Genomic DNA, 12,090 nt, shown 5'->3' on the forward strand with positions numbered 1-12,090 from the left:
AAGTAAAACTCATGAGCCCAAGCAAATGTCTAGAGGGGGTCAATCTCATATTCCATAATTATTGTCATTGTGATGGATGAGACCCCAAGAAAGGTTGTTGATATTTTGAATAATAAATCATCAATGTGTCATTACTTTGGTGCTATTTCTCATTTTCCCTAAGTACAATTTACTTTTTTGACATCCTATGGCAGGTGTGTGTTAAAGCAACCAGGACCCAAACAGAAGGTTCCTGATGGGACCAGAGAGCCCAGCACAACAAAGTGATAGCTCATATATCCTCGCTGCCATCTCCTTTCCTGCAAACCGTAATTAAAGTGAGGGCTTGTGAGACGATGAGAGTGTGAACACCCATCTGGGAGATGATCCGGTGACAGAGCGCATTGTTTTATATCACATACTCCCAGACTGACATGAAACCAATTTCCTTTCATCGCAATAAACAAGTGTGCTATGGCTAATAACAAGCTTATCAGATCTTATGGAGAGAATATTTTTACACAAAATGTCTCCATTTTATGGAGATTTGGTCTCTGGACTGCTACCTGGACAACATCAATGGATGACAAGCTACTCTCTGGACACTGCATATCTATCTCACACCTCCATAAACATTTGCAAAACAGCTAGTCCTCTTCTCGAAACAGTTACAAACTGCAAAATGTAGGAATGAACTACCTATTTAGAGCAGGTGACATGCTTTTGCTGGTTATCAACTAGGTTTTGCAATTTGTTTTGATTAGTTTGTGAAATTCAATAACAGTTGTGCAAATGTTAATGGGGATGTGGAAAATGCACCACAGCAACTGAAAAAAGCAGTATTAAACTAAACTGATTTCAGACGAAATGTATTCTTTTGTTCTGCATTTAGATTTTGACTTGAAAGGGTCACAATTTAAATCAAATATTTTTTGTGAAACATTTGAATCTTACTATCTAACAAATCAATGTGTGATTAACTGAGATTTGAGGCAAAGCAAAGATCATTATCAGTTCCCAGAAGTTGTTAAAATTATTTTTTATGAATCCCTCATATAATATCACCCAGGTGATATTCTTAAAATGCTTTTTCAAGTGCTTTTCTCATGAGCCAAAATTAATTTTGTTCTACTTTATGAAAAAAGGAGCTACTCAGAAACAATTCAAAGAAAGAAGCTGAAAAACGTCTGGTTGGTTTTACTTTCCTAACATTTCTGTATCAAAACAACATTAGAGTGTTTTCATGAGAGCTTCTCTGTTTGACAGCTGGGTTACAGGGCTGCTTGCAGGCAGCTCCATTTGTTCGGTGTTAACTGACAAACAATAACCACCATCATCAGTCAAAATGGTTCCCCAGCTATCACTTATGGCCTCTGTTTGCCACCTTCTCTGAGCAGAGAGCTGGATCCATGGCAATGAATATTACCTGGTTCTCTCTTAATGGTCATGTAGCCCTCACACCCATGCAAAAGACCTTAACTGTTACCACTGTCAATGTGGAAAGAGTCCTTTCTATCAGTCATAGTGGATAAATTACTTTTTCACAGAAAACTAGTTTTTCCTCATCATCAGCCTCTTAATTTTAATTTATTTTGTCAATCTAAAACTCTTAATACTCTTAATTATTTTTGGAAAGTTTCCCTCTTGGATGAAAAGAGCTGCCTGATGTAAACTGTGCATGAAGTGTCAGACAAAAGGGCTTAAACTCACATCAGGATATCCAGTTCAGCACCTTGATGAACTGGAAATCTGACCCCTTTCCTTGGCTTTAGAATTACCTGGAAGTCCCCTGATCATGTTGCAGTTATTGGATTTGGTTGAATTTGCAAGAGTCTTCTCTTACTTTCTCTGAAACCAACTGAGAAATTTCTTTGGTGTGTGTTTGGGGTCATTCACTAGCTAAAACATGTACCCATATTTCAGCTCCAAATTATTATCAACAGTATCTAAGTAAATTTCTTCATGCACTATCCCTCAATTAAATATCAGCTTGCACAGCTAAAAGATAGCCCCACATCATAATGTTCCCGCCACCAAATTTCTTTGTTGGCATGGTGATTTTAGGGGTGTATCCATACATTTTGTGATCCAAACATGCTGGTTAGCATAAAAAGAGTTAGATTTTTTTCCCAGCTGAATTGACTGCATTTTTCAAGTATTTTATTGGCTTAACAAAATGGTCCCCAGCTAGCTTTAATTCTATAATTGAGCTCCAACATGTTTTTATTAGGCAGTGGAAATACAGGTCATGGTGGCTGAATGCATTATTTGCTTTCATGAAAAACTACCTGCTGTTTCTAATTCTTTCTGAAGTTCTTTGTAAGTACATGAAGGCACTTGGATAACTCTAAAAATTCTTCTTTCAACTCCACTGTGAGAAATCTCTTAGTGGAAGCTGGTTTTGGGTGACATAGTCTTCTTTCCACTTTATGATTATGAGTCCAGTGGTGGTTAGTGGGAGATGCACACCTTCAGAAACACGCTTACACACAAAAGCATGTTTTGCATCAGTAAGGTTGCAAACGTCCTGAGACATCACTTTACCAGTCTTGAGATGCTTCTTGTGTGATACCTTGGTCACGAAACCTTTCCATAAGTCGGTTAGGATTAAACCATGCAATGCCATTTGCATTGACAGGCGGTAGAATTGCTCTCTAAATAATTACTGATTGCAGTTTTTTCTCTTAATTTTTTTAGCTGCTTACCCACATTTGTTCAGTTATTTTTTACCCTACATTCCACTTTTGTGAACATAATTTAATTTATGAACTGATTCTAATAAATTGCTTGATCTCTTTGTTGTTACAGATGCCTGGTTTGAATTTCATGCCAATACTCCAGTTAAAACTACATTAGGAAAGAGCAATACTGATGTGTTCGATGCTTATTTGCAGTGCTTGTTACTGATGTGATGTTTAATATTATTCAAATGACATTTCTAATAATTTGTCCAGTGTTCTCTCTTATTTTGAAACTGGCAGTAATTTTGGTCAAAAACTACAAATGCAACATTTATCTGCCTTTGAAGAATAATTCAGCTGCATGGCTAACATGTGTGATGCTTATGCATCAGCATTGGTATTATAATTTTGAATATAATTTTGTGTTTCCTTTATCTCTAAAGTAATTTCTTCATCTAGGTTGTTTTTAACTGTTGAATATAGTTTTAGCAGAAGTTATTGATAACCTGAAATCAATGGTATTTTGCACACAAGCTTTTTAAAAAACATATTTTTTAGCTATGCATGGCTACTTGCCTTACCTTATGTTTGAACAGTCCTATATGTGTTACTTGGAATTGGGACATTTTTCACCGTTACTATTCTACTGCAGTTTATTAACCCACATAATGTCCAACAGTCATCTGTCTGTCTGAAAGTCCCACAGCATCTTAGCTTTCCAGTTTTCTAAGCTCTTTGAATTATAAAAGATATGAAACATCTAGCATCAAAATGTTTAGTTATAATATCAGAGGATAAGATGAAGTGAGAGAGCCTGGTTTGAAAACATGCATCCAAGCATGCCATACATCTTTAATCTGCAGGTCTGCTGAAGGCAGCAGATAAGCTGACAGCAGTTATTTTTGAAATAACCTGTTTAAGAGGAATCCCTGAAGAGTTGCTGGTGTGACAAAAGCTGTGAGATGATGTGTTTTCTGACAGACTATTAAAAAATCCTTGGGAGAAAATGTTTACAGGAATTGTTTGGGGAAATATTCTTCGTTGATTTCTTGCCAGCTGTCACAAGAGAAAATTGCCTCAACTGTCACATCTGTATATATGAGCTTTGAGAAATGAGGGATTCGGATTATTTTTCCAGCTTTTGAACTGGATGTTTGCCTTTTATGTCAGCAATTATTACAAGATTGCTGTCATTGAATTAAACAACTGCCTAAACCCCTCGAATTAACTGACTTTCTTACTCTGAGTTAACGCAAACATGTCAGCATTTGAAAAATGTTTCCAACCCTGAGAGATCACATTAATGAACCGTGAATCTTAGACTAATTATGTTGTTCCAGAAGGGAAATCAGCTGTCAGAATAATGGCACTTCTCTCCCTGAGGGTCAGGAGTCTATAGATTCCTCTCAGACATGAAAATAAAAGACACATCTTCCACCTCTAACTAATTACCCAAGCTAAAACACATTAATGGCTACATTTATCAAGCCACTCTAAACTAATGGAGTATATTTCCATCTTTAACAATTGATCCACCTGTGCTCAGCACAACAACCACTAGTGCATCCTGCATGGAGATCAAACGGCATTAAACCTGTGAGCACCTGCTGTTGATATTATCTGTTTCCCACAAGAGTCTCATTTGCTCTGTTCTCTGACGTGGACAAGGACATGGGCAGGGAAGTGGAGGATAGCTAGTGGAGCACTTCCTTCATATCCTTCTGGCATTTCACCAATAAGATGAGAGGAGTGCATATTGCCCCCTAAAAGCTTCTTTTTAATCACCATCAATAGGGATGCAGGTTTAATTCTGCCTTGTGCTTTTACTCACTAATTTAGTTGTTTAGGTTTTGCTGCCTAAGATGACTGGTGAGATGAAAAGGAATAATATATATATTCATATCTATATTCATATTTTATACTGTATTTTATTTTATTCTGGAGTAACCTCACAACATTGGAACCTCAAAACATTGTCCTGAGCCGTACGCAACAAAATTTCATTCTGTATACACCCTGTGCATGCAAAATGACAATAAAGTCAGTCTAAGTCTAAGTCTAACTGCAGCACAAAATCAACTGTATTTTTAATATCTAAGAAGCATGAAATAAAGACTCTGTTCTACATATGTCTGAAAAGGGTAAACCTGAAACTGTCAAAGAATACACAAAAGGGTTTCTAAATAGCATCTTCTTTTATTTTGTGAGGCAACAGCAGTGTTTAAGAGCAAATCAGCATCCTTAAACATGAGTCTGAAAAGGCACCTTCAAGCTCTATAACAAATCCAAGTCCTGGCACAGTTTTGGCAGATTTTTATCACATCTTTCACAACACTCGCTGCAACCTTTGATCAGTGCAAGTCTGTCTGAAAGAGCGAGCGGGCTGCAGCATTGATTTCCCCACCGAGTTCCCGAGCTGCTTAAAGAGCATCCAGAGGAGCAGCAGCATCAGCAACAGGAGCCCAAAGAGCATCCCCACGTACAAGCTCAGGTTCCAGCCCCATCCCAGCGACAGGGGCAGCGAGGTGGATGCCACCAGAAATGTTCTGGGCGCAGGCATTGGTTTCTGGCTACAACCTGCCCTAGCTCTCCACTTTCAGAACCAGGTCTTCAGCCTCACTTGGGTCTCCTCAGATGCTGTGTTGCAGCCATTGTTCAGGAAAAGTACCTCATAGTTTGGAATAATTCAATCCTTTTTATGGCTGTATCCCAGTCAGTCAGTATCATGCTTGTAAAGCAGACCTGTTGAGTGTAGAGCATTTGAGCTGTCCATTCTTGCAAGATAAGAATCCTCTCTGCAGCTGGGCTCTGCTTCCCCTCTGTCAGATGCTGTGCATAAAGCCAGCCTCCCTATTTATCAGGAGGGTGAGAGAGTGAGGTGAATTCAATGCCATTGGCTGCTTTTAGCTCCCTTTCAGAGAGGAAGTCACTGAATGGGAGACAGAAAAAGGCAGACCACATTTTTTAAATCAGATTCCAGCCTAGAGTAATTAGATTTGCAACTGGGAAGATCATGATGAACAGCCTGAGATTCTTTTTAAATTTAAACTTCTTGATATTTGCTTTCCACCTGAAATATCAAATATTACTTTAAAGTATAACATTTATCCTGGAAAAAAAAAACCCCAACAAATTGGCATCATTATGGGAATTAGTTATTTAAAAACCACCTTAAAAGATGTAAAAAAAAAAAAAAAAAAAAAAAGAAACTTAAGTTTTTGGTGTTTTTTTAAGTCACCGTCACTTGAATTTTCCTGCTCAAAGGCATAGAAGATTTTTCTACAGTATATCTTGCTTCATCTTTTCAATGAAATAAACACTTGGAAGCTGTTTTGCCTTCTGTGGTTAAGCTGGCCTGTTTGTAAAGAGGCTGGATTTTATATGCTACAAAGCTTTGTGTTTTATTATTACTGGATGTGGATCTAAGACGTCATTGCTCTCCGTATGGTGCTCCCAAACAGTGGTGGTGCCAGTCAGGGCGGCAGGGGGCGCTATAGCTCCTCCTGGATTAGCACTACGAAAAAAAAGTTGTTTTTTAAATTTGATGTAATATTTTATTTATTTTGATATTAAACATGAAAAGAAAAAAAATCAATTACTATAATAGATTAAAAAAAAGTTATGGAAAATGATTGAGCACTTTCACTTTCAGCAACTAATAGCATAAGTGATAAAATAGTTATTTTACTGGCCAACATTTTTAAAAATGACTTGACATCAAGAGACCAGCATTGGACCGGAATCACTGTGATTGTAGGGAAGCTGTTGTAGAGAAATGTGGCAACAGATCAGTCAGGAAACAAAAAAAAGGAAGAAAAAAATCAGGTTCTGCTAGTTGGTCACTTACAAAACCTTCCAACCAAATGGTCCTCAAATATAAATCTTTGCTTGGTACGCTTACTTTTCCATTACAGAAAAATTGGAACAGTTCATTTTGTTTCTGTGATTTCATTTAACTGAAACATTCTTGATGCAGACCGATATCTTGCTAGCAGTTTTGTCAGCTCACTTTCTCTTGTGAAAACTAGTACAAGCACCATCCTTCAGCCAATTCACTGTTTATGAATTAACTGAATGACAATGCAAGACAGGGTTGGAGGACTCCTATATTGTCAGATATTGAATATGTACCATTGGCACATTCTTGATTTGACTGATATTGAAATGCACTACAGCTCCCTTTAATTGTATGGCTCGTTTTACTTGCAAAACAAAATTGGGTCTTAGTTTCATTTTACTTTCCAGTTAAAATCAAGCTCTGTTGGGCTCAATACTGAGTCCACAAGCCAGTACGTTACATTAATTTCATATTGAGTCATTAACCTGACCACTAGGGCAGATTTACTTAAGTCTTTCCAGTTTCATGGCTGTAGGTAGTTTCATATCTACAGCCATGTAATTCAAGACCTAAATGCATCTCTGCTGCCCCCATGAGGTCAACACTATAAAGATGCTTCAAACAGGTCATACATAGTTTAAACGGGTTTTATTTACAAGAGCCATATTTTACATGTCATAGGATGCCACAAAATGCTGCCATTTTAAGACACTGTTGCAATGAGAGATGACTCATTAAGAGACAAACACTTTAATCTGTATCCCATGAGGTCAAATGCTTTACACCTTAGAAAACTGTAGAATGCAGCAACTGCTTAGAAAAGAAAAACAGTCTGGGTTCTGGTACATTGCATGGCCCAGTATTTTAACACTGAAGGCCAAAGTAGCATTAACAGTGTTTTACACTTCACCATTTTGTCTTATTGGAAATACACATTAAAACTTCTTGATTAGCCAAAAACTGACATGTGGCATGAACATTGGGATTCAGAGTATTAAAAAAATATTAAAACCTCTAAAATATCTAGCACTACTCCAAAAAGAGCAGGGCGTAATAGAAAATGTTGCACATCATTTACAAAAAAAAAAAAATAATAAAAAATAAAAGTGACTGGAGGTATGCCTCTACATTAGAGGAAGAAGTCAGTTCAACATCAGTTTGGTTGGTGGACTGATACTGGAGACTTCAAGGTATCTGGAAAACAACAACAACAAAAAAAGATTAACAGTGTCAAGTCACAGAACCAAGTTTTGAGATTAATGCCAACCGCTTACTTTGAGCCCTTATACTTTTCCCGGACAGATTGCTGGGCATGCTGTGCAGCACCAACATGGATTCGGTGGAGATCCTCAACGCATGGCATAAGATCCTCCAGGGTGTAACCACTCATCTCTACCAGAGACTTTGGCTGAGGAGGGAAATAAATGTCACTTACAGGCTACTGCAAGAATCCATGCAACAGAAAAGCATGTTCAAGTACAGAACGTGGTTCAGTCTGATCCAAACCAGAAAAAGCCAATATGTTCTAATTATTGCAGAGGCTGATTAAGATCTCATCCCAAGACTAGGAAAATGCATCCATGTTAAGGGAATTTGGCAGTAAATTGTTCAATCTTTAAGATTAAGTGGAACATTGCTAGATATGTTTACTTTGAACAAGGAGGGGAATAAATAAAAAAATACAAGTTTTATAGCTCTAAAGGGCTATAAAACCTTTTTTGGGACTTACCCATGAGCTGCCAGTCACAGTATTGTTGGCCAGGATGTAAGCAGCAGCAGCCATCTGTGATGGCAAGTATTTCAAGAAGGGATCCGAGTCGACAAGGCTGAGCTCCCCAAGGTACTAGGAACAAATGCAGTTTTACGAGTTAAATATGCCTGTAGAGCCAGTTTAGGCCAATGTTTCGCAATTCCAGTCCTCCCGCACCCCTGCCCTGCACGTTTTAGGAGTTTCCCTTCTGCCACACATATGGATTGAATATTTTGGTGATTAACAGGCTTCTGCAGTACTTTGTGGTGATGCAGTCATTTGTATTGGCTGTTCTGGAATAAAGGCACATCTAAAACATGCAGAGCAGGGGAGCCCGAGGACTGGATTTGAGAAGCACTGGTTTAGGCTTAAGTGAATAACTTCTGATACTCACCATGGCCAGGCTTTCCACCTGCTTGGTAACAGCATGATGGCAGAAGTATTGTGTGAGAAACTGGCTTATTGTTGGAGCAGCCAGATCAAAGGAGAGCACTTTAAGCACCAGATGCTCCATTCGCAACACTTGCTTCTTTGTGTAGGTGTCATCTGTGATATAAACGAACTCGGCCACCTCAGGAGGGTAGATCTCTTCAAATTTCCTGTATTAAACAATCACTTTTACACCAGGACAGAAGTGCACCTTGTTGGATAAAGAGAGGTCGTAAATGGGTACATACGAAGCCAGCAGCATGGCAGCAGTCCCAACGAGCTGAAGTTTGCCCCTCAGGACAGACATGGAGGAGAGGAAGCGATCGATGTAGTTAACAGCCAGATAGAGTGTCTCATTCTGAAGCTTGTACTCTTCTCCGACCTCAACCAGCCAGTCCACTAGGATGGCTCTCATGCTGTTTGTGATGTCTGGCTGCTTCTTCATGTACCCTGCTTTAGGTCTGGTTTTCACCTACAGGACAAATATGCAATTTGATTCAAGTTCAAATACACTAGCATCCAAATAGCAGCCGTTTCTTACCTCCATTTCTCTAAGGTATGTGTGGATTTCAGCTGCATATTCTGGAACTTCGTTCACATTGACTGACTTTTCGTCCCCATCAACCACAGACATGTCCATGGGAGAATCTGGGGAAAGAAACCAATTTGAATGTTCCGAAGACCCAACCGTTGAAAAATTAAGAAATTTCAAACCCACCAAAGCTAACATCCATTGATGATGGGATGTCGATTGTGGCCAGAGGCTGGCGAAGTCGTACCACAGCATTGCTGATGGTGAGGGGAGATTCTTCCACAGTGGGTTTCAACTTGATGGCCTCAGCCCCCTTGGTTGGAGCTTTATCAGGCTCATCCACGTGGATCTGGAAAGCAGGTTGCCTGGTAGGTGGCTTCTCAATGTTGCTCCTTGCAACATCTTCAGTTTTGCAGAAGAAAGGCTGCGATGATTCCTGGAACAACAACGACTGAATCAGGAAACTCCTCAAACTGAGCACGAGAAAAGCATTAGAATTTATAATGATGTTGCATTTTACAAATTTATTTAGTTACTGATGGCGGGAGCAAGCTCTGGGAAATGTATACTGCTTTAACTGGCTCCAAGACGAGGAAAACTGTTATGCTAGGCGACATAAAAATGGCGGACAACTAGGCCAAATGAAAGCTAAGGCTAAATTGAACCTTAAATATGGATCGATTAAGGCAGTCCAACAGGAGCCGCTTAATCTGCATGCGATTCTTTGAAGACTTGTAGGAATTTTAAGTTTTACTGTATTCAGAGCATGCAAGCAGCTATTAGCTTTAGCTAACCACACGGGCCGGTTTACAGCACTGTTACCTGCTTTACGCCGCGCTGGTTCTGGACTTTGCTCCTGTGGTTGTTCTGCAGGGCTCCCAGGACGGTTCTGTTGGCAGCTTGCTTCGGAGGAAGATTTTCCAGGTTCTCGTTGGCTGCAGCTCTGTGTTTGAGTGAGCCTCTGAGCCGTGTTAACATGTTCTCCTGGTTGTGATTCTCGCTAGCCGCGCTTCCTCGTCTGTTAGCTGCTGCCATGTTTCCCCCTCAAACAGCTCCCCCAAAAAACTGATACTCTTCTGTTAAAACTGCTCAGATAAATCGCGACGATCTTTCAGTGACAAGAAATTGTGTACGAGCAGTTACTGTAGAGACTAAACAGTCGTTTCTAATCAAAACTTAACTGTTGAGATGGCAACTACACTTAGAACTGAGGCGCTAAAAGCAAAACAAACAAAAACAGAAAGCGCATATACGGCAGGAGCCTTGCTAAAGAAATAAAAACGGCGCTAAGTTGTCATTTTAAGCGGTCTGAAAGTTGTACCAACCTGCAGACAAAGCAGCTGCGCTCAGATCTATTTACAGAGAAGCATGAAGGGGACGCAAAATTGTCCCAGTTCAAGTAGCCCGCGATGATTGAAACGGACCAATCAGAAGAGAGAGAGCTATTCACGTTGTGCTTCTACGGCGGCCGAGACAGTGCAATATTGCTTTGATTGCAAATTCAAAACCGGTTTGAAACAAAGATCACCCTCAAGAGAAACGTTACACGGCTTTAACGACTGTTTCAGTTCAGAAAACACACAACCGCTCTATTTTACTTGAGATGATGTTAAACATTTAGGATTTTACGTTTCCTGAAAAGTTTAAAGAGTTTTAGTCTGCCTGAAAAAAAAGACTTGCATTGCTGGAAAAAAAATACCATTTGACAGAAAAAATGTGTAAAGTCAATACTATCGGAGGTTCATACATCATTTAATTTGAAACTGAATGATTTCAACTGTATATATGTTCATTAACTTTTGTCAGTGTTAGAATACAAGAATATTAGTGCATATATATATATATATATATATATATATATATATATATATATATATATATATATATATATATATATATTGTAACTCATTTTACTCAAGTTACTTTCAAAGAGTTGTAGGAACTGGTGGCGGTGTATTACACCAGTGATGAAGAAGCCTCTGACTGAAGACATTTTACTGTTGTGAGTCTCATGAAGAGGATGGTCATTATTGTCTGTAATTTTCTCAAGAATTCTTCTTAGCGCCATCATTTCCAGAGGTTCAATAGTCCCTTTATCTTCTTTATCACCTTGCCAAGCCTTCTTGAGTCCCCATCTGATACCCCAACATATAAGAATAGGAGAGATTATACTCTCCACAATAGCTTTATATAAGATATGCAGCTTTTTTTTCAAACACTAAAGGATTTCATCTTCCTGAAGAAGTACAATCAGTCTGTCCTTTCTTGTAGGCAGCTTTACGGTCCAGTCTGTTGTCCAGGTGAACACCGAGATAAGTTTTCTCTTCCACCACCTCCAATTCTCCCATAATGGAAATAAAGTTTGATGTAATCCTTATGGTTATTGCAATTATTTAAATTTTAAAAAACTTTCAACCTATTGGCAATTTCTCCAGCTGTTCATGTGACCAGATAGTATTTAACTAATTTAATGAAACATTTCTTAAGAAATTGCACCTTTGTTGTGGATTTGCTCTACGTTACACTGGTTATTTAAATTGTCAAGACTGAACCATCCGTTTTGCTTTTAAATGGGGTTTTTTATTACAGTTTTTCTCAACCCCCAAATATATATATGTGAATATATATATATACACACACACACACACAAATAGCTGTTATGGGAAATGTTTGTTATTTCATTATAAATGAAATGAGTCAGAAAAACTTGGTCCAAGGGACAGTGGCCATAGGTCTGTAGATAGATTAAATCAGTCCCCCTGATTAAATATGTAGATAGATTTAATCAGTATGGGGACTGATTAAATATGTAGATAGATTTAATCAGTATGGGGACTGATTAAATCTGTCCCCAAAAACAATATTCATGTCAGATCTGCTG

At 38.7% G+C, this 12,090-nt stretch overlaps 1 protein-coding gene across 1 annotated transcript; it reads right to left on the reverse strand.

The window, feature by feature from the left end:
- Positions 1-7,129: 7,129 nt before the first annotated feature.
- ccna2 (cyclin A2) lies at positions 7,130-10,613 on the reverse strand. The gene is made up of 8 exons (XM_014469352.2): positions 10,032-10,613; positions 9,396-9,645; positions 9,219-9,325; positions 8,926-9,149; positions 8,643-8,847; positions 8,228-8,341; positions 7,773-7,906; positions 7,130-7,692 (listed from the first exon to the last, which is right to left on the reverse strand). The coding sequence occupies exons 1-8, from the start codon at positions 10,242-10,244 to the stop codon at positions 7,641-7,643; spliced, it is 1,299 nt and encodes a 432-aa protein (XP_014324838.1). The 5' UTR covers positions 10,245-10,613; the 3' UTR covers positions 7,130-7,640.
- Positions 10,614-12,090: the final 1,477 nt, after the last annotated feature.

The sequence above is a fragment of the Xiphophorus maculatus genome, chromosome 23 (assembly GCF_002775205.1).
Source record: "Xiphophorus maculatus strain JP 163 A chromosome 23, X_maculatus-5.0-male, whole genome shotgun sequence".
Taxonomy (NCBI): domain Eukaryota; kingdom Metazoa; phylum Chordata; class Actinopteri; order Cyprinodontiformes; family Poeciliidae; genus Xiphophorus; species Xiphophorus maculatus.

Coding starts and splice junctions, on each gene's coding strand:
- ccna2 (XM_014469352.2), bottom strand. CDS start 10,244: ATGGCAGCAGCTAACAGACGAGGAAGCGCGGCTAGCGAGAATCACAAC. Junction 9,326..9,395: donor ATCAATGGATGTTAGCTTTG/GTGGGTTTGAAA, acceptor TTCTTTCCCCAG/ATTCTCCCATGGACATGTCT. Junction 8,342..8,642: donor AGGTGGAAAGCCTGGCCATG/GTGAGTATCAGA, acceptor ATTTGTTCCTAG/TACCTTGGGGAGCTCAGCCT.